The 19,882-nt window shown below is 56.6% G+C and overlaps 9 protein-coding genes across 9 annotated transcripts; 4 read left to right on the top strand and 5 right to left on the bottom strand.

Moving 5' to 3' along the window:
• Positions 1 to 142: 142 nt before the first annotated feature.
• On the bottom strand, positions 143 to 1,914 carry LMH87_002666 (uncharacterized protein; the record flags this gene model as incomplete). Its single annotated transcript, XM_056194160.1, has 3 exons — positions 143 to 1,082; positions 1,156 to 1,414; positions 1,497 to 1,914. The coding sequence occupies 3 exons, from the start codon at positions 1,912 to 1,914 to the stop codon at positions 143 to 145; spliced, it is 1,617 nt and encodes a 538-aa protein (XP_056051126.1).
• A 2,010-nt stretch (positions 1,915 to 3,924) lies between these two features.
• LMH87_002665 (uncharacterized protein) lies at positions 3,925 to 4,716 on the top strand (the record flags this gene model as incomplete). Its single annotated transcript, XM_056194159.1, has 1 exon — positions 3,925 to 4,716. The coding sequence occupies one exon, from the start codon at positions 3,925 to 3,927 to the stop codon at positions 4,714 to 4,716; it is 792 nt and encodes a 263-aa protein (XP_056051125.1).
• Positions 4,717 to 5,300: 584 nt separating this feature from the next.
• On the top strand, positions 5,301 to 6,907 carry LMH87_002664 (uncharacterized protein; the record flags this gene model as incomplete). The annotated part of the gene is made up of 2 exons (XM_056194158.1): positions 5,301 to 5,469; positions 5,538 to 6,907. The coding sequence occupies 2 exons, from the start codon at positions 5,301 to 5,303 to the stop codon at positions 6,905 to 6,907; spliced, it is 1,539 nt and encodes a 512-aa protein (XP_056051124.1).
• Positions 6,908 to 7,355: 448 nt separating this feature from the next.
• Positions 7,356 to 8,861, bottom strand: LMH87_002663 (uncharacterized protein; the record flags this gene model as incomplete). The annotated part of the gene is made up of 4 exons (XM_056194157.1): positions 7,356 to 7,601; positions 7,651 to 7,692; positions 7,748 to 8,533; positions 8,589 to 8,861. The coding sequence occupies 4 exons, from the start codon at positions 8,859 to 8,861 to the stop codon at positions 7,356 to 7,358; spliced, it is 1,347 nt and encodes a 448-aa protein (XP_056051123.1).
• Positions 8,862 to 9,529: 668 nt separating this feature from the next.
• Positions 9,530 to 11,152, top strand: LMH87_002662 (uncharacterized protein; the record flags this gene model as incomplete). Its single annotated transcript, XM_056194155.1, has 1 exon — positions 9,530 to 11,152. The coding sequence occupies one exon, from the start codon at positions 9,530 to 9,532 to the stop codon at positions 11,150 to 11,152; it is 1,623 nt and encodes a 540-aa protein (XP_056051122.1).
• Positions 11,153 to 12,237: 1,085 nt separating this feature from the next.
• On the top strand, positions 12,238 to 12,804 carry LMH87_002661 (uncharacterized protein; the record flags this gene model as incomplete). Its single annotated transcript, XM_056194154.1, has 1 exon — positions 12,238 to 12,804. One exon carries the CDS (start codon positions 12,238 to 12,240, stop codon positions 12,802 to 12,804), a length of 567 nt encoding a protein of 188 aa, XP_056051121.1.
• A 220-nt stretch (positions 12,805 to 13,024) lies between these two features.
• Positions 13,025 to 14,097, bottom strand: LMH87_002660 (uncharacterized protein; the record flags this gene model as incomplete). The annotated part of the gene is made up of 2 exons (XM_056194153.1): positions 13,025 to 13,644; positions 13,713 to 14,097. 2 exons carry the CDS (start codon positions 14,095 to 14,097, stop codon positions 13,025 to 13,027), a joined length of 1,005 nt encoding a protein of 334 aa, XP_056051120.1.
• Positions 14,098 to 14,232: 135 nt separating this feature from the next.
• Positions 14,233 to 15,271, bottom strand: LMH87_002659 (uncharacterized protein; the record flags this gene model as incomplete). The annotated part of the gene is made up of 3 exons (XM_056194152.1): positions 14,233 to 14,900; positions 14,980 to 15,111; positions 15,196 to 15,271. 3 exons carry the CDS (start codon positions 15,269 to 15,271, stop codon positions 14,233 to 14,235), a joined length of 876 nt encoding a protein of 291 aa, XP_056051119.1.
• A 1,744-nt stretch (positions 15,272 to 17,015) lies between these two features.
• Positions 17,016 to 18,763, bottom strand: LMH87_002658 (uncharacterized protein; the record flags this gene model as incomplete). The annotated part of the gene is made up of 2 exons (XM_056194151.1): positions 17,016 to 18,333; positions 18,399 to 18,763. The coding sequence occupies 2 exons, from the start codon at positions 18,761 to 18,763 to the stop codon at positions 17,016 to 17,018; spliced, it is 1,683 nt and encodes a 560-aa protein (XP_056051118.1).
• Between the last annotated feature and the right edge of the window lie 1,119 nt (positions 18,764 to 19,882).

Genomic DNA, 19,882 nt, shown 5'->3' with positions numbered 1-19,882 from the left:
AGTATGCATAGCATAGCGATTACGTGTTGTAATAAACCACACCTTTTATTGACAGTTGAGACTTCAGTCTACCATGAATCAAACGCCGGTATTCATATGATTCCCACATGACTCCCATGATGCTAATATGAAATTATATATACTAAAGTTGAATAGCGCCTTCTTCGCAAAGGTCGTCTGCAGAGCTTGGCGTTGCGTCGCCCGACGTGGCCTTTCGCGGCGGCGGCGTCACAAACATGAGCGCCGCCAGCCCAATCGAGGACAGCAGCGCAATGTAAAAGTACGGCAGGCCCGTGTACAGGCCCTTCTTCTCCAGGCCGACGTTGAACAAGTACGCCAGGGCGGGCCCGCCGATAAAGGAACCCAGCACCTCGACCATGCCGATGAGCGCATACAGGCGCGACGTGAACGAGGCGTGCACGTAGTGCGAGATGGTGGCCCTGGCCAGCGGGCTGTCCGCGGCGCTGAGCGTCGCGACGACGAGCCCGAGGATGAAGACGACGACGTTGGAGCTGAGGCCCTGGATGGCGGCGCCGACGATGAGGACCGCCGTCGACGCGCGCGTGAGGAGCATGTCCTTGCCAAAGACGGAGTAGCCGTAGCGGGCCGAGGTGAGGCGGGCGGCGACGCGCGGCAGGCCGCCGAGGACGACGAGGGAGAGGACGCCGAGGGGGGAGAGCAGAATGGACGTCTGGCCCAGGCTCCAGCCGTAGTTCTTGGAGACGTACTGGACGAGCGTGGACGAGTAGGCCGTCATGCGCGCGTTCTGGAAGAGAAAGGTGACGAGCACGACGGGCACGTTGCGGTTGTTGCGGAGCATGGCGAGCGACGCGCGGAGGTCGTCGAGGCCCTTGGCCAGGAGCGCGGAGAAGCGGACAGAGGCCGTGGTGGAGGAAGGTGTGACGTGGACGGCGAGGGTCTCGGGGAGGAGGAGCAGGATGCAGATGAGCAAGGGCGAGATGAGGATGACGATCCAGATGGGCACCCAGGGCCCGAACTGGGTCATGAGGAGGCCAGCGATGAGAGGGCCGAGAAGGCCACCGGTGGCAGATCCAAGGCTCACGTATAAAAAGTTGGATGACCTGGGTTTCAAGGTCAAACGTCAGTAAACGGCGAGGTGCCTTTCGTGGTTGAACAGAAGAAGAAAACACTTACTTGTTCTCCTCGGAACTGACGTCGGCGGCCATGGCATACAGCGTGTGCAGCAGCACCGGGACCCCGCCGCCGAAGAGCTGGAACAGGCTCCCCCCAAGGAGCAGATACGGGTTGTTGCGGATGTGTTGCTTCATCGGCGGGCCCAGCATCAGCGGCGTGAAGAGGAAGGAGATGAAGACGCCAAGGTAGGCCAGCAAAGCGGTCGGTTTACGGCCGAAGCGATCCGACATGGCGCCGAATGGGAATGAAGTAATCAAGGCTGTTTTTTCCCCCATCTGAATTTAGCCAACAGGGAGAAACAAGAAAGACTTTATAAAAGAAATAGAGCGAAGAAAACATACTGACGATGGAACCTACGAGACCGGACCAGCCGAGAAACGTGGCGAGGCGCCGCTGCACCTCGTCGTCTTTGCACTTCATCTCGTCGAGGAGATCCGGTGTGGTGTCGTCAAAGACGCCGTGGCAGATGGCGTCCTCGATGAGCCGGAAGAGCGGGACCATGAGCATCAGGCCGCTGCAGACGATGCAGAACTTGGCAAAGGCGACGAATAGGATGATGGTGCGCGGGGAGCGGACCTGCCACCGCGAGGCGCGGAGCAGCAGACGCCGCCGCGGCTGGGACGATGTTGCTGTACCTGGGAAGTCATGATGGTCTGGGGCGAGGTCCTCCGAGGAGCCGCGGAGGAGGATGTGGTCAGTCTCGTCGTCGGGCGCGAGGAGACGAGCCGCGGTCTCGTCGTCGTCATCCCTGTTGGCCATGTTTTGCGCGTCGCGCTGGTCCCCTGAGACGAATAATGCCCGCTTTTGAACCTCGGAACTTGGTTGGTCGATTTGTATATATCTAGGTCCTGGGCATTTGGTTGAAAAAATGATGAGATTGATGTAAAAAGAGAGATGGATGATGAAATCGAGCGACGACGGGCCGCGGTGAAACAGCTGAGCCAGGCTGAGACTGAGGCTGAGGATGTGACCGGCGAGCGGGCCGCAGTGCGTCTCCCGATGGCGTCAAATGCGAGCAATGCGATGACTAGGGTAAGCGCACCACACTGGCATACAAGCGGGTAGCTTGTGTATACCCGCCTCAAGGGCATTACCTTTTTTTTTTTTTTTTCTTCAGAGGATAAAGTGTAGCCTGATATGGGAGATTGGCTCATGCTATTCGGCGAGATTTACTGGCCTTGAGCCGTGGTGGTGGTGACAGTGGCCGTGAGACATACATTGGATGGCGTTTTGATTAAGTGCCTCGATAAGAAGCATGCAGGATGCTGTGGCTTGTGTCTAAGTCCGGATCCGATGCAGCTCAAGCACTGGAGAATGAAGGAAGAGAAAAATCATAACAAGACTCTTCTGTCAGTTTCCCAAACTTCATTACTGGTATACTACGTAGTTAATTTTGGGCCAGCTCTGGGACGAAACCAGAGAGTTTAGGTAGTGACATTGAGTGGCCGACATGACGAGCCGCACAGAAATCTTTTTTCCGAGTGAGCCCTCACAAAAGCGTGCCCCTGCATGGCGTGCTTACAAGATCAGGGTATTAGGATGCTTTCAAGAGGGGAAAAATAAGAAAAGGAAAAAAAGCCCGGTTCATCCAAGACCCAAACCTTCGGTATCGTTCCCGCTCAAGGTCCGATATTCAGATCTGCTCATTTTCAAAGTTTCGTGGCTAACCTCACCCCAGCCATGGGGCATTCTACTGGGTCTAATCGTTCATTTCTGTTGCCCACACACTTTTTTGGATCGGCGTCTGACATGCTTCACTAGTTGGATACATGGCCACCATTAGCGGAAGCAGAGTTCCCGACGGCGTCTTGTGCCCTGCAGGTATCGCTGTCGAAAGCTACACTATACCAAGCCCAAAATATATCCTTCAAACACTGGCTCAAATCTTTTCCGCAGTCACTAGACCAATGTACCTACAGTTACAGGCCAAAGCTCCGAACAGGCCCCATTTCACACCAAAACACCATCTCTTTCAGCACCATCACAGACTTTGTAGCTTTCCAACCTCTCCACGCTCTTAGCGAGCCCGTGTGAGCTACTACTACCCTAAACTAGGCGTAATATAGCCAACTAAGCGATTAGCAGCTTCTAGCCGCGCTATATTAGCTAGGGGACATGAACCAAGACCGGAACTCGGCATCGTCGGCAGTAAAGCCAGCCCCACGGATCCCTTGACGCCCCCGCTCCTGCTCCCCAAGTCTCGATTGCAGACCCAAGCCAGCCACCATCCGGACGGCAAGCCTCGTTCGTTTGTGATGGTACATGACCCCCAATGACGACCATCGTGGCGTCAATCATGATTTTGTGGGAGATTTGGTTCCCCCGCTGCTGACCAGAATGATGAAGAGGCTTGCCGAGGACCACGTGCCAGTACCAGGGTGACAACAAGACTTGTGATTTTACATGAAAGAATGTAGAAAGCATGAAAGAACTATACGCGAAACAATGACCAGGATAAAAGAAAAGAGAAAAAAAAAACGGTCGGAGAGGTGCCTGGTGCAGTACAAAAAGATCCGGTGTGGCGCGCGCGTGTAGTGGTTGATCGTGATTTACCCCCAGTTTTTTGAAAGAACGCCCCGGGCTTCCGCCAATGAATCTTCTTCGATGGACCTTCGAGCCTCTTAAAACCTTATAGAAGCGGTACTATATTTTTCAGGAAAATGTGGCTTTGTTTGGAAGCGAGTCCTCGTACTATAAGAACCACCCAATCGCCCAGCGAGGCACGATTCCTGAGCTCACCACCAACAACACACACTCACCCAAAGAATCATGCATCTTGTTACGTACATCAGCACCGCCTTGATGGCCGTCGGCATGGCCCACGCGGCGCGCCGGCCCAAGTTCAATGTCAGCGAGCCCAAGGCCACCAACCCACAGGCCCAAGGCGCCTGCAACACCACCCGGGGCGGCGAGCAGGCCTGCGGCCCCAACGGCTCCGAGGCGTGGTTCAACACGGGCCTGGAGACCGACGAGGGTTGGCAGCCGCCGTATCTCAACGTCTCGTCGGTCGTGACCATCAGCCTCGACGACTTCTGGAAGGGCGTCGGCAAGCGCTGCTACGACTACAGGCCGAACCTGGTGCTCCCCGGCCGAGAGTACAACATCAACCCGGTCATCCTCGCCGCCCTCGCCCTCCAGGAGTCGGACTGCGACTCCCTGCACCGCGGGTACGGGCTGACGCGGTGCGTCAACAGAAACTGCCCCAAGGGCAGCAGCAACAATGGCAAGTGCCAGTACCCGCTCGAGATCAACGGCCAGTGCGCCGCGCGCAACCTCCGCCAGTGGCTCGACGGCAGCAACGGCAACATCCTCGTGGCCCTGGGCAAGTGGGACAGCTGGTTCATCGCCGGCTCCGGGCTCAACCGCAACAAGGGCTTCACGGCCGAGTATCCCTGCAGCGACGAGGGAAAGGTCCAGAACGCGCTCAGGCGCGACCAGAGCCCGCCCAACCTCAGCTGGCTCCATGACACCCTCAACGGCTGGTTCCAGGGCCACAACATGAGCGGCCCGGCCAAGGACCTGCGCGGGAAATTCGCCGACAGGGGCAACTGCACCAACTAAACGGCTGCCGTCATCGTCTCAGCCACATCATGTTCTCGGCCATGAGGAAAGAAAAAAGCTAAAGTGGTTCGAGGTAATGTGGAAAGTGAGATGCCACTTGCTGATGCCCCAGGCAGAATGACGCAAGCTGGCAGGGACGGTTATTACGAGCCTTCTATAATTTACGAAAAAGAAAAATATACTTATTGCTCTCCTGAAATGCTTCAGTCTAATGTGAGGTTTCGGGTTTAGTGACTGGAATTAAGTTGAATACAAGGTTAAATCACGTTAATTTCATCCGGGTGAACGGACTTACACGGCTCTTGTACGGTAGCATAACCTGGGCGGGGCCCCCGGAGTTGAGCGGAGTTGAGACACCTCCCGGCACCGGACCTGACAAGCTCAGTCCCGACGCGGCGGCGAAGAACGACTTTCATCCTCCTCGCAACGTCTGCCTTTTTTCTCTTTATAAAGGCAACCCGTCTCGAGCTCATCAAAGCAAAAATGGGCCAATCAATTTTAAAACTCCAAGTCTCATAAACTCTAATCGACTCTCGTAATCACAATCACACACTTCAACGCTCATTACTTGCATCTCCGCTCTCATGGTAGATGCACCCTCGGGAAAGATGGCGTCTACTGGACAAGACGAGCGTAATGACAACACTCTCGAAGCATCAAGGCCCGCGCCCGACGTCGCCGAAGCACCATACACAATATTCGATACGAGGCAAAAGTGGTTAATTGTCTGCATCGTTTCCGTCGCCGCCACCTGTCCGTCTCTCCCCTCGCTACTCTCCCCGTCCGTCATTCGTAACTAACCAGCCCACCACCCACCTCAGTCTCCGGCTTCGCCTCCAACATTTACTTTCCGGCGCTGCCCACCATCGCCGCCGACCTGCACGTCTCGGTCGAGCTCGTCACGCTGACCGTCACCTCGTACCTCATCTTCCAGGGCCTGGCACCCAGCGTCTGGGGCCCCGTGTCCGACGTCCGCGGGCGGCGCGTGGCCTACCTGTGCACCTTTGTCGTCTTCCTCGGCGCCTGCGTCGGCCTCGCCCTCACGCGCAACTACGCCACGCTCGTCGTGCTGCGCTGCCTGCAGAGCGCCGGCAGCGCGAGCACCATTGCCATTGGCGCCGGCGTCCTCGGCGACGTCACCACGCGCGCCGAGCGCGGCGGCTACATGGGCGTCTTCCAGGCCGGCCTGCTGGTGCCCGTCGCTGTCGGGCCCATCATCGGCGGCGCCATTGCGGGCACGCTCGGCTGGCGCGCCATCTTCTGGTTCCTGACCATCTACAGCGGCGTGTTCCTGCTGCTGCTGGCCGCGGTCCTGCCCGAGACGCTGCGGTCGCTGGTGGCGAATGCGAGCTGCGCGCCCCAAGGCAATTGGCTGGCGCGGTTTCCGCTGGGGGTGTACCAAAAGACGACACGGGTCGAGTGGGATCGCGGCGCGCCGCCGCCGGTGCTGCCGCCGCAGAAGAAGATTGACGTGCTCGGTCCGCTGCGCATTCTGGGAAGTAAATTTGCGACGCCGATTGTCGTGTTTCTGGCCATTTACTACACGGTGTGGCAGATGAGCATAACAGCCATGTCGTCGCTCTTCAAGGACCGCTACGGCCTGAGCGAGCTTCAGATTGGCCTGACCTTTATCGCCAATGGCGTCGGCTGCGTCGTCGGCACGCTCGTAACCGGCAAGATCCTCGACGCCGACTATCGCCGCGTCAAAGCCAAACTGCCAACCACCACATCCGACTCTGCCAACGACGACGAAACCAGCTTTCCGATTGAAAAGGCCCGCCTGCGGCTCATCCCATTCTTCTCCCTCATGCAGTGTCTGTCAATCCTGCTCTTTGGCTGGACCATCCAGTACCCGCACAGCGTGCCCATTGCCATCCCCATCATCTCGACCTTTGTCACCGGCTGGGCCGCCATCTCGACGCAGTCGGCCATCTCGACCTACCTCATCGACGTGTTCCCCGACCGCAGCGCCGCGGCGACCGCCAGCCTCAACCTGGCGCGCTGCCTGTGCGCGGCGGGCGGCACGAGCTTCGTCATGCCCATGATTCGCGGCATCGGCGTGGGGTGGACGTTTACCGTTTGCGTGGCCGTGCAGCTGCTGGCGTTGGTTGGGCCGTTTATCCAGTATCGGTATGCGGGGAAGTGGAGGATGGAAAAGGAACAAGAAAAGGCGTCAAGAGCCGGACATTAAAATATTTGGGCCGCATGGTGCAGCATGTTCTGCGGGTGCTCTTGCTTTCAGAGGCATCATCGCATATTGCATATAGAATTATAGACTTACTTTCAGGAGGTTGCTCCACCGCCTTGCATAGAGTACTCACTTATTTGCGACCTATTCAGCCACGAGCCTCTGTCTCTCGTTGACCAAGATGTGAAACGGATCAGGGAGTCTTCCTTCCAGACTTGACCAAGAAATGAGGTTGGTCTGATTATATAGCAAGAGTACAATGCCATTAATGCAAAATAAAGATAGTGCGAGCCTAGCACTGTGAGATGCCCGCTCTCTCATGCAAACAACCGACTTGGTCAGGTTGGCATGCAGGCCGCGTACACCAAGTTATAACTAGGAATACACCCACCGTCTATGATTCGTTCGATCGAGTAGAAATTCAGTCCAGAATCCAATTCCGTATGTACGATTACCGCATCTCTTGCTCCTCCTTCTCCTCTCCTTGGCTCTCGTTGCTGACAAACACAAACGACAAGAACACAACAGCCGCGCCGATCCAATACACGAAGCTGGAGTACTGGCCGTACTGAATCATTTCGCCGATAAGCGATAGGGGAATAGTCAGCGATAAGCCTACAGTGACGACGAGAGGCGTTGTCAGGAGCATGGCGAATGCCCAGAAAATATCGCTGACAAACGACGCAAGTGAGTTGGCCTGCAGTTGGGTTAGCTTGGCAAGGCTACAGTGATATACAAAGACTTACCAGAATGATGGCCCAAATTTTGCCAGTAGGTGGTAGTTGGAACTATGCAGTGTCAGCAGTGGGCGTAGGTTGTCGCGGCGTAAAATGTGCAGCTTACAGGCTCGATGCCAGTCCAGTGAAAAACAAAAAACAACGGCCACAAGAACAGAAGATTGAAGACGCCGACGAGGCCAAAGAATAGTCTCATATCGACCTTGTCTTCGTCCCCGACTCTTCTCTTCATCACCGTCACGTACATGCCGTAGACAACGGCGCTGATGAGCGCCATGGAATCACCAATCGCAATCTGACCGGTAGTCTTGTGCGGAAAGGATCCCCGGTGCTCGTCGCTGTTGCCGGTAAGATCCACCGTCGAAATCAGGACGATGCCAATGAGCGACGCCAAGACACCAAAGAGCTTACGCAGCGAAAACGACTCCACCTTGAAAAGCGCGCAGAATACGAGCGTCCATATACTAGATGTCGAGGTGAGAATGGTGACGCTGGCCACGCTGGTGTACTCGAGACACGCCGACGCAAAGTAGTTGGCCAGAAACCACAGCATGCAAAACTCAAGACTGAGATAGGCCGTGTCGGCAAAGGACATCTTGTCGGGCGTCGTGTCCCTGGAGACCGGCTCCGGAACGGCGGTGTCTTCGGCTTGGCTGGCCAGCAGATGCTCGCCGTCGACTGCGTCTTGCTCCTCCTCGTCTTTTATCTTGCTGAAGTGCGCGCCACGGTTGCTGCGCTGGTGCCACAGCTGGACGAGGTCGCTGCGCAGGCCGCTGATTCCATTTCTCATCATGTAGCGCGTAAACATGGGTATCAAGGATATGGCAAACATCGATGTGTTGACGTAGACGAGGAAAAAGGGTTTATCGTAGGTGTGGTCGGAGAAGATGAACTGCAGTGTCAAGTTAGCAAATGCGGTCCGAGCCGGGGATGGGAGGGCCGCGTACACTCGCTAGGAAATTGGACAGCGTCCAGAGAAAGACGACGACAATCAGCAGGCAGATGCCTAGCGTCCGTCGCGCATAGCCCCCGAGGCCAATGTTGGCGAGCAGGCTCTTCTTGGAAACGGAACGCGACAATGCGGCGGCAGCAGCGGGCACCGTCGCGACGTTGGTGGCCGCCGAAGGCTCTTCCAGCTCCATCACCTCGTCCGAGAATCGCGCGGCCGCAATGTCATCCGGCGCGGCCCCGGAGGCGTGCATCGCCGTGGCAGAGACCATTTTGACTTTGTATAGGAGCACGCAGCGTCGCGAGCTTCGTGTCGGGCCGCAAGGCGGCTTAGCGGCTGCGTCGGAGGGACGCCGTTGAGCCAGTCAACGGAGCGCGTGATGGTCGGGAACGGGGAGGCATTCGGCCAGGACGAATTGAAGAGAGCAGGCAAAGGACCGTAACAGGGGGGAGTGGCGGGTGGCCCGGGATGCCAATGGTACTTCGGGGGTGATTAGATGGTGGCCGTCGTCAAGTGATGAAAGCCAGCTGTCCAGGTGGTGTGCATGACGATCCCTTGTCCAGGAGGGAAAAATCAGGATCCCGCTAATGGGGCCGGCATATGGGCCACGGCGCTCCCGTTTTGGCGCGTTTTGGCGCATATAGCGCTGTGGCTGCCCCTGGAATTTTTCAGGTCCGCTGGACAAGCCACTGAAACCTGCATCAGATGATGTGTCTCCGTATCGCAGATTCAGTGGCTGATGGTGGCTGAACATCTAGAAGTGGCGTGCGCCTCTAGCTGAATCATCACGAAACCCCGCTCCTACATCGCTGGACATCGCCGTGTGCAACCAACGGGTGTTTTCAATCCCCAACCATCGCCAGGCCCGAGTAGGACTTGTGGCCTCCTAGATAGTCCTCTCCGACCGCGCGGGCCGTGAGATGCGGCCGTGTTTTCGCCATGAGCCTCGCTCACCTGCCAGACGAATTGCTGCTCGAGATTTTTGACCATGTTGACGACTTGGCCACACTGAGCAGGCTAAGCAGGTGCAACAGCTGGCTGTTCAGCGTCTTGGAGCCGCGCCTCTATCAATACAGCCATGAACATGCGGACAGCATCGACATGAAATGGGCCATGGAGCACAACAAGGACTACCCTTTCCGAAGACGACTGGCATACAACCTGCCCTGGTTCCCAGATAGACTGTCATGCCTGTATGGCGCTGCCGATCGTGGAAGCGATCGTGTGCTGGATTTCGTTCTGGAATCGAGCAAGAAACTTCCATGGGAGATGAACAAAATCCTAGAGCATCCGTTGATAGTTGCCAGTGTCAGAGGCCATCTTGCGACAGTGCAGGTACTGCTTCACCATGCGACTGCCGAGTATCATCAGCAGCGGCGCATTGGTACAGAAGCGGCTGGAGCCGAGAGCCTAAGACATTCTCTCGCCACTTCCTTTCGTGGCGCTCTGGACCAAGAGCACGGCGCCATTGCGCGTGAGCTTGCCGCAAGTGTCATTGTGGACAGGGAAGTATTCGACCTTGTCGATAGTCGCCATGTTCCCTCGAATTCAGATAGACTCCCTTGTATAGTCAGTGCGGCAGTCCGCGGTTGGGCCGACACCTTGGAGCTCTTGATCAGCAAGGGAGTCGACCGGGAAGCTCGCGCCCCATCTGGAGCCACTGCGCTGTACGTTGCAGCTCTCCAGTCCGAGCTTGACTGTGTAGAGGTGCTTCTTCAAGCCGGTGCCAATCCGATCCTCGATGCTGGGCCTGGGAATGGAACCCCACTCGGAATTGTGGCCACATCCCGAGAGACGCATACTGAGCTCCTGAGGACGCTACTCACAGCAGCCAAGGCTTTTGACACAAACTTTGCGGTCCGGGGAGGACTGCTTACAATTCCAGACGGTCATCTGTTGAAAGAGCACAAGAAGCTGCTAATGGAAGATGCACTAGAGTTTGCGGTACTGACCCCAAGCCCATTACTCAGAGCGTGGGTGCTCGCCATAGCAATACGGCACGGTGACTTGCAGGCTGTGGGGGTCCTGCTAAAGAGCAATGCCAACACTAAACTGCAGATTGGACGCTGCACCGCAGTTGAGCATGCAATAGAAAACGACCAGATCGCGATCGTCAACGTTCTTGTCGGCCACTGCCCCGAAGCACTGATACAAGGCTCAAATGGGACCACTGCTCTTCAATTCGCAGCGATACACAACAAGGCAGCCATATGTGAGCTGCTACTGAAGCAATATTGTGTTGACGTCAATTGCCCCTCACTTAATGAGAGGCAAACGACTGCGCTGCATGAGGCGGTCCGCATGAACCACCCACTAATGGTGCTATTTCTCTTACAAAGCGGCGCCAATATACATGCCAAAGAACAGGGTGGATACACGCCGCTGCATGTATGCGCCATGTTTTCCGACGAGCGCATGGCAGTACTGCTGCTGGAGCACGGGGCCGACGTGCGTGCTGTGACTGACGAGAAGCTCACAGCGCTGCAAGTCGCGCAGAAGTGCGGAAACCCAACCCTGATGCGACCCGCCCTGCTGAGCGTGTTGAGCCGCAAGAGACCATAGAGCCATGCATGGTGAGATTTCAAGGATCTGCATTGGTCATACCCGATGCAAGAATTAGATTCTAGCCCCAAGCAACTAGTCGGCGAGTACGGCTTAGTTCAGGCTCTCGTCGTCCAGTTAGCGTGGAGCTACCGGAGTTTCTGTCTTGCATAAGTCTGCGACTATTTCTCCAACAAAGTAGAGCAGCCTCGGTAAGCTTGTGATTTCCAGCTACGTTGATACCACGTTAATACTACGTTGAAAAGGTGAAATACGACACGCGTTGCATGGACTAACAACGAAGCAGTTCCGGACACAGTGGCTGTCGTGCAGCTACGAGAACACGACGACCACAAATTGGAATCCACCCTGCCTCTAGACTATTTAAAGACTTTTTTCGAGGCAGTTTCTCCCTGGAACACAACGATTCCCGCAGAGGGATCGTATGACCCCCGGATGCAGTCGTTGAGAATATTGGAAACAAGTCTGACATGATGGGGTTTGCGGGTTTGCGGGGTATAGCAACGGCCATTAAGAAAGCCAGACGCAGCCACCCCCACCCCGCATTGATGTTGCCTGTCAACTCGAGACTGATCAGCAACTGCCGATAGGTTGACCGGCCAGCGAAAAGTCCAGTAATAGTGCGGGGGAATCTTTTCGATTCGGCCTAGTCGGTGATGCCCAGGCTGCGGAGGCGGCGGGGATCTAACTTGGCCTCACCGTCGCGATGTGGAGAGACCTCGGGTCGCTTACACCCACTCCTGGCCTGGCCTTTACCTGTGACGGCTCCCGCAGGCTTCCCCAAACTCTGCCCCCCGGAAAGCGTAATTTATTACGCGTCAGAATTATTCAGGTCGTGCTTGGCTCTTGCCAAGAAAGTTTGCATTGCGAGATGCACCTCGGCTGCGGCCTGTCGCTCGTGAATGCGATGCCCTTGCAGCTTCCTGTTTGAGACCTGGAACACGACTATATAAGCCAGCATCCGTGCTTCCTTCCCCTGGTCTTTCCAACTTCAGCAACCCAGTTTCTTCTTCCAATTCATTCTTCTCTTCTTCTCAATCAACTTCCTTTTCTCTCCTCAAATCTTCCACTCCAAATCTTCCAAGATGAAGTTCAGCATTGTCACCGCCGCCCTCTTTGCTGGCGCCAACGCCTTTGTCGCTACCCCCGTCGAGCGCTCCCCTCCCACGCTCGTTGAGCGTGACCTGGCCACGGTCACTTCTGTTCTCGCCGATGTTAAGACTGGCTTCAGCAACCTGCAGCAGGCCGCCGCCGACTTCAACGGCGACCCCGCGCCGCTCAAGAACGAGGCCGCCAGTGTCATCTCCAAGGTCGAGGCCGGCACCACGGCCATTTCCAACATGACACCCCTCACCGTCAACGAGTGCCTGTCCCTCGTCGGCCCCTCCAACGACCTCGCCAAGCAGGGCGACGCGCTGGCCCAGGAGCTCGAGAGCCGCATCGCCGACGTCGAGAAGGCCAAGCAGTGCGGCACCGTCCGCGACTTCCTGGACAAGGGTGTGACGGACGCCACGGCCCTCGTTGCCGCCCTCAAGGCCAAGTCCCCCTCTGCCGTCCAGAGCATCGTCCAGTCCCAGGGCAACAAGATTATCAAGTCTCTCCAGAACGCCCAGGCTGCTTTCACCACCGACAAGTGCGTCGATGCCGCGTAAATGGAGCATGGACGCGAGGCACCGGGGCTGCAAGCTCGAGCTCTCTGAACATAGGGAAGATGGGCTGTGAATACAACAAAAAGTTAAACACTAGGTGTCGGTCATTTTTATTGTGATGGACAGAATAGTTGTGTGGATCGATAAACTAGATATTTTATGTCAATGCTACACTTCTGTTTCAAACCATCATTTCTTGATTCAATCCTTTTCGTGCAATGTTTTAAATTACCATGGCGTCCGGCTGCATTCCCTTGCCAGGGACCAGCACACCCGCCTTTTGCAGAATCGCCACGCAGCTCTCGACTGTCTCGGCCTTGACGCCCTTTGTCTGCGCCGGAAACTTGACCGTCTTGAGCCACTCACGAGCGTCGGCCTCTGTGTAGTCTAGGTTCGTGCAGATGTACTGCACCGCCTCGTCCTGGTTGGCGTTGAAGTGCGCCACCCCCTGGTCCAGCTTCTCAAACAGCGCCCGGACGCGCGCATCACCGTCCGGCAGATCCGTCGACGCCACAATCTTCCAGCTGCTCCAGGGCGTGTAGATTTCGCCGACGCGGCGGATCTCGCCGGCGTCAAAGTAGCGCTTCTGCGTAAAGTGCTCCCACATGAAGAAGTCGGCCTCGCCAGAGTTGACGGCGGCGCGCAGGCTGGCAAACGTGTGCAGGACGACATTGTCGGAGAAGGGGGCTTCTCCGCCAGGTGACAGCCAGCCGTGCTGGTCGGCGAGGACGAAGCCCATGACGTAGCTGCCGGAGCCGATGCGCGAGACGCCAATCTTGCCGCCCCGGAGGGACTCGACGGATGTAATCTCTGGGCGCTGGGCGCCGGTGGAAATGGCCCAGCCTGAAGATGAATGTTGTTAGTTTGAGGGGAGTGATGGCGGGAGTGGAAGAGGATGAGGGGGGCCGTACAGAGAGGAGTGTCGACGTAGGTGCCGACGAGACGGTAGCCGCCGTCGCCCGGCGCGTCTTCCTTGCCGAGGCCGGCGATCCAGCCCTCGGTCAGGCCGATGCCAATGTCAATCTCCTTTGCGCGGAGCGCGGCGATCATGGCGCCGGTGCCCGAGGGGAAGGGCGTCAGCGTCGCATCGAGGCCGTAGTGCTTCTGGGCAAAGTAGATGGGCGTGGAAAAGTGCTCGGGCACGTAGCCGATTCGGAGGGGTGTGTTTGTCATTCTCAGGGGCTTGACGGAAATGGTGTTGATGTGAGTTGGGGAGAGTTGAGAAGTTGTATGGCTTTGATGAGCGAGATTTGAAGATGAGGCAATGGTGGGGGTGGCGCGCTGGGACCCCGTCATGCGATAACGCGCGCAATGTCCGATCTCATCGGATATTTCTCAACATGGTATCGATTTTTTTTTTCCGGGGTTTAAAGATTGTTGACATGTCATGTATGTACTTTATTGTAATATACAAAGAAATTGCGTCACAGGCTACCCACAGCAAGGCCCACAGCCTTCTTCTTGCTTAGAGTTGCACGCTGGCTTTGCGTTGTCCGTCGCGGGTTGCGGCGACGGCTGCTGCTGCTGCTGCGCAAAGTCCAGCCCAAACGTCGAATCCGCGTTGCTGTTCCCTCCCATTAAGCTAAGCGCGCCTGCGTCGAAGCTGTCCAGGTCCACGCCTGCTGAAGCATCCATCATGGCGAGAAGCTGCTTTGTCGCTTCGTCGTCCATGGCCGGCCACTCATTCATGCTTGCAAAATCCGGCACATCCATCGGAAACTGCTGCTGCTGCTGAGGCGACGAGAAGAGGCCAGTCCCGCTCTCTGCCCCCGCGGCTGGCATCGCAGCGCTCTGGTCCATGCTTCCCCCGCCGCCGAAGCCCATCGTGCTGTCGAGCTGCGGGCTGCTTATCCATGCGTCGGGGTCAAACTGCGCCAGCCCATCGAGCGACGTAAAGTTGGACGCCGGCGTCGCTGCGTCGGACCACTGGAAATCAGTGCCCGCGGAGGACAGCTGTGCAGGGCTGGTCATGGTCAACATGCTTGCGGGCGACGCCAGCTCGGAGATCTGGTCCGAGACGTCGCCGAGCTTCGTGGGTTCCTGCTTGGGGCTCTTTTTCGTCGCGCATCTGCATTTTTGGCCTGAAAAGCAGCCGCAGTCTACAATTGCACGTTTGTTAGAAGATGGTCCCGGTGCCGGCTTGCCCGCGCAAGAGACGAGACGGGGGGTTTTGCTTACCAGACCCTCCCTCGGAAGCTCGTTTGCCACACTGGCATTTGACATGCGCGGATCTGTTCTTGCGCTCGGAGCGACAGTGGTTGCACTGCGACACGGGGCGGCCTTTGGCCTTGATGTGCTGCAGAGGGCGATCTGGTAGAGGGTGTGTGGTCAGCGACGGGTTGAACGACTATTGTTTTTATCTTTTTTCATTTTATTTTTGAGATGCGGGCTCACCGTTGTGCTGGCAGTTGCGCGACCTGTGGCCGCGGATGCAGCTCTCGCATGCGTACGTCTCGCCGTCGATAATCATGGCGGCCAGGTGCTCCTCAGGCGACAATATTAAATATATATAATGATTTCTGCGGGAGCTGTGCGCTTTCTGATGGGTGGGGAGAAGAGCTTGTTCCTGAGATGGAGTGGCGACAAGACCCGACCGTTGAATGCGCAAGCCTCAGCGCAATATCTACACGGGGATCCTCGCTGTGCCAAAATGCTGAGCTTGGTCCCGTGCGTCGTGCAAGTATTTATCCAGATATCCCTTGTGGCGTCTCAGTCGTCGGAAAAAAATAAATCGTCGAGATGAAGTCTTGATCCAGTTGATGGCTGCTTGACTTTGACTTTGTAGCTTTGTCATGGATCGCCACAACACCACGTGTAACTGCGGCCTTTTTGCGTATTTTCGCTCCCTTTTTTTGTCCTTAGCGCCATCTGCCGTGGCGTTTCGTCTCTCGGCAGTCCCCTCCTCGCTGTAGATCCACTGCAAAGCCTGAGGTGAGGTTGACCGAAGACACAAAGTCGATTCTTGGAATGAGAATAGCAAATAAATGACTGAGCGGCAGCAATATTCACGCAGAGATTGGGTAAAGTGGTTTCAGAGACTGCCTCTGTAGCGTTATTGTCCAACGCAGGTCAATGCCACTGTTACAGTGAGACGCATAATCCAATAAATCTGCCAAATAGCTAGCAGAGCGCGAAGCAAAGGACACTGTGCAAGAACAGTCTTCCAAGTCTGCAAAGAAAATATTTGCATCGCTTCATTCCCCTGGCCATCTCGCTAATCTCACTTGTCGATGACCTCTAGCCTTATCCCCACCACGTGCGATGGCGCTCAGCACCAGCACTGCCAAACTCCAACCTGCAGCGGAGAGCTTTCCGCCGCCAATTTCGGCTCAAAAAGAATCCTTCATCACCATCCCCTGCTGCCTTAAACAGTGCTACTTCGCTTACACGGCTGCAGATCATCCTCATGTCCCCTAGCGTTGCGTGCCTGGATCTTCGGCCCATCTTCTAACCCCCGCACTAAATATACCCTACAGGCTGGTACATGACGCCCCCTCCCTCATCCTTCCGGGCCATTACTCCCGCCAATCATCTGCGCTACCCAAGACTAGCCATTCAACTGGGCTGATCCCGGACCGACGCAACTCCGCGGGGGCTGGGAAATCGGTTATTCATTGCATTTAGTCATGTTGGATCAACGCTATGCGGAAGCGTAAAAGTAGGTGGCGCCGACACCATTACTGGGTGGCGGCCGGGAAAGAGCCTCCAGGGCTGACCTAGTCGGAATGAGGCAGGTATTGCAGTTCTGGAGACCAACAGAAGCATCACGCGGCCAGGGCATGATAAGCCTCGAGCGGAGAACTCCGTGCCATGATCTTGTTCGTTTAGGAGGTAGAGCGTGGTGCTTTTAAATCCATAACACGCATTGACAGTTGGGGTGCAATGCACGTAAATGCAAGCAGGCTTTCGCTCATACCGCTCCCACAAAGCAGATTGCCTGATGCAGAATGCCAAGTTGCTCTGAACTGCATGTACAAGGCACCTGGCTCGGTAACATCTTCAAAATGCATGATTGCGGGAGCAGTGGTGTCGCATTCGGATTTTGTTCACTAACAGTCCTGAAAGCGGCGGTAGTATTTTTAACAGTATAATTTGAAAGCAAATTTTGTATATTCATATCAATTTAATCATCGTTTTTTCTTATGTACTTGGCGTCATATAAACAGGACAAGGAAAGACATAATTCGGCGCGTAGTTGCTGCACACCCGATCCTTTAGAGAAGAGTACGGAGCTTGCCAAAGTCAAAGGAGCCGAGGCCAGAGGCGGCATCCCAGCCAGTCTTGGCGGGGAGGCCGGAGCTGTCGCAGCCAAAGTTGGCGCCCGAGGTGACGTCGCGGATGGCGGGCTTGACCTTGTCCGAGTAGAGGAGCGGGTTGAGGAAGCCGAGGTTGGACTTGCCCTGGGTCTTGCGGTAGTCGTTGATGAGGCCGACCATGCCGGCGACGCTGGGGCTCGAGGCCGAGGTGCCGAGGACCTGACTGATGGCGCCGTTGACGTTGACCTGGTACTTTACGCTGACGAGCGCAATGTCGGGAAAGCCGCGGCCGTTGGGGTTGAGGCGCTGCTTCTGCGCGGCCGCGAGGCCGTTGGCGTAGGCCGTGGTGACGGCCTTGTTGTAGCTGGGGGCCGGGAAGTGGTTGGAGAAGCCGCCGCCAGGCGACTTGACGTTCTTGTTGTACTGCTGGAAGTTGGCGACGACCTCGCGGCCCGAGCTGTCAAACTCGGTGCCGCCGACCGTGGTCACGTACGGGCACGTCGCGGGCCACAGCGGGTAGTAGCCGTTGTAGCAGCTGGACTCGCCGTTGCCGCCGACGCCGTTGTCGCCCGAGGAGAAGAAGATGGACACGCCGCGCGAGCCGGCCTTCATGAACTCGTTGCAGATGCGGTCCATGTAGTTGGGGTCGGTGCCGTCCTCCTCGCCGCCGTAGCTGGTGGACACGGCCGAGGGCGGGCTGCTGGCCGAGTTGAGGTAGTTGCCAAAGGCGAGCATGGCATCGTTGAAGGAGCTGCCGTCGCTGCCCGTCGGCGCGGTGGCGAGGTACTGGCTGGGGTTGGGCGAGGCGAGGGCGCCGCAGTACTGCGTGTCCAGGTTGCCCTCGAGGGCGCTGCCGTCGCCGCTGTTGCTGCCGCCGTTGATGCCGACGTCCTTGAAGTCCTTCAGGCCGGGCGAGAACTGATTGGCAAAGTTGGCGTAGTCCTGGTGGGACGCGCCGACGCCGAGGAAGCCGGTGGTGCCGACGAGGGTGTTGCCGGTGCCCTTGTAGTCGACGTTGTAGGCCGACTTGATGGAGGCAGGGCTGGTGAGGCCAGACGCGCCGGCCGCCTGGGGGCTGTTGTGGACCGAGGGGCCCATGTTGTGGTAGAGGACGGTCGTGGGAGTGACGACGTCAATCAGGTTGTGCAGGTTCTGGGGAATCGAGAACTGCTTGGTGCGGGGAACCTTCTCGCCGGTCTCGAGATGGATGAACCACTCGTACTTGCTGCCCAGAAGTGTCTCCATCTTGGAGACGGGGACGGAGAACTCAATCCAGCTACGTGCAGTTGGTCAGCATGGTCTCTTTGCCCAGGGAAGGAGAATCTTTAGGAGAAAACGTACTCGTTGGTGGGCATGGTGACGTCGGTGATGCCAGAGTCGGCGAGCCAAGCCTTGACAGCAGCAACGTCGGCCGCAGCGGGAGCGCTGTACTTGTCAACCTCCTCCTTGGACAGCCACTGTCCGTAGTTGGGGCTGTTGGGGTCGGCGATATCAGCGAGTTTGTCCTGGAGGCCCTTGATGTTGTTCTGCTTGATACCAATCTGGGCCTTGATGACGGCGTTGCCGTCGGCGGCACCAGTGGCAATCCATTTGGAGGGCAGCTTCGTGATCTCGCCAAACTTGACCAGAGGGCCGTGAGGGGCAGGGGCCGCAAGGACGCTGCCGGCAGACACTGCGACGAAGCAGATCTTGGAGAAGGAAACCATGCTGAAGGTCTTTGTTGAAGATGCTTGGGAAGAGAGGTGATGAGACTGGGTTGCTGAATGACTATCGTAACGGAGCGCAAGAGACCTTTTTATACTCCATCGCAAAGTTTCTCAGGTCGTGCTGAAGATGATTCCAACTGCCACAATAGGAAGGTTGAAACGGCTGACCAGCATCGTTGCAAGGCTTCCTGGTTTCCGTTCCAACATTCGATGGCTCTAGTCGGCACACCTGACGCGAGCTGGCGTTGGTGTGCTTCCATCTTGAAGGTCTGCCTTCTGTTACTAGATTAGTCGCGTTTTGTTTAGAGATTCGGTTCCGTAATGCGAACTCCTGCCCCAAGTGCCGTGATCGTCCACTCCCGGCGACGGCGACAAGCCGGGGTTTGGGGCTGCGACTGGTCTGCTGCCAGCGTCGCATCCCAGGCCTTGGCACCTGCACCGGAGAAGCTAACCACACGGGCGCAACAGTTCCCTAGGCCCAGAGGAGCAGGTTGACCTTCTGGTGCTGATTATTCCTAATCGCCTCATCCTTCCATGTGTAAAGTAAACTTGTCAACAGTATTGCTACATTCCCAGACAGGATTGGGGGATACAAGCTCTCGTCGGGTACGTCGCAAAACACAAGTTCCATCAGGAATCCTTGGCGATCATCCTTTGAATGTATCTGGCCGATTTGTGGCTGTTGCTGCCTTGGCGATGGAGACTTGGCGATGGGGGCGCCGTCACATTCGGCAAGCAGTGCAGGATGCCCCCTATCAGGCTGTCCGAAGACCGGAGGCTCAGCTCAATGTCGAGAAGGGAGATGATTAAACATGGTGTGAGCCTGGCCGACACGATCCAAACAAGCATCAAAGATGCCATGCTCGTGCTTTGGCCACACGCGACGACACGGGGCCTCGACTCGTCCCAGCACGCAATGGCCATTGTTCGCACTCTCTATCGTCTCTCTCTGCTTTGTTTGCCCCTCTCCCCGATAAGTGTAGGGATGACCCCAGGAAATCAGCTGTCAATTGTTGTCATTATCACAATAGCCGATGTGGAGTTAAATCGCACCTTCCCTTTCCGCCGTAGCTTGGATAAAAATAGTGCGATTGCCACAGGGAGAAAAGCCCCGAGGTA

This window comes from Akanthomyces muscarius, chromosome 3 (genome assembly GCF_028009165.1).
Source record: "Akanthomyces muscarius strain Ve6 chromosome 3, whole genome shotgun sequence".
NCBI classification, from domain to species: domain Eukaryota; kingdom Fungi; phylum Ascomycota; class Sordariomycetes; order Hypocreales; family Cordycipitaceae; genus Akanthomyces; species Akanthomyces muscarius.
This window is presented reverse-complemented; position numbering and strand designations above follow the sequence as displayed.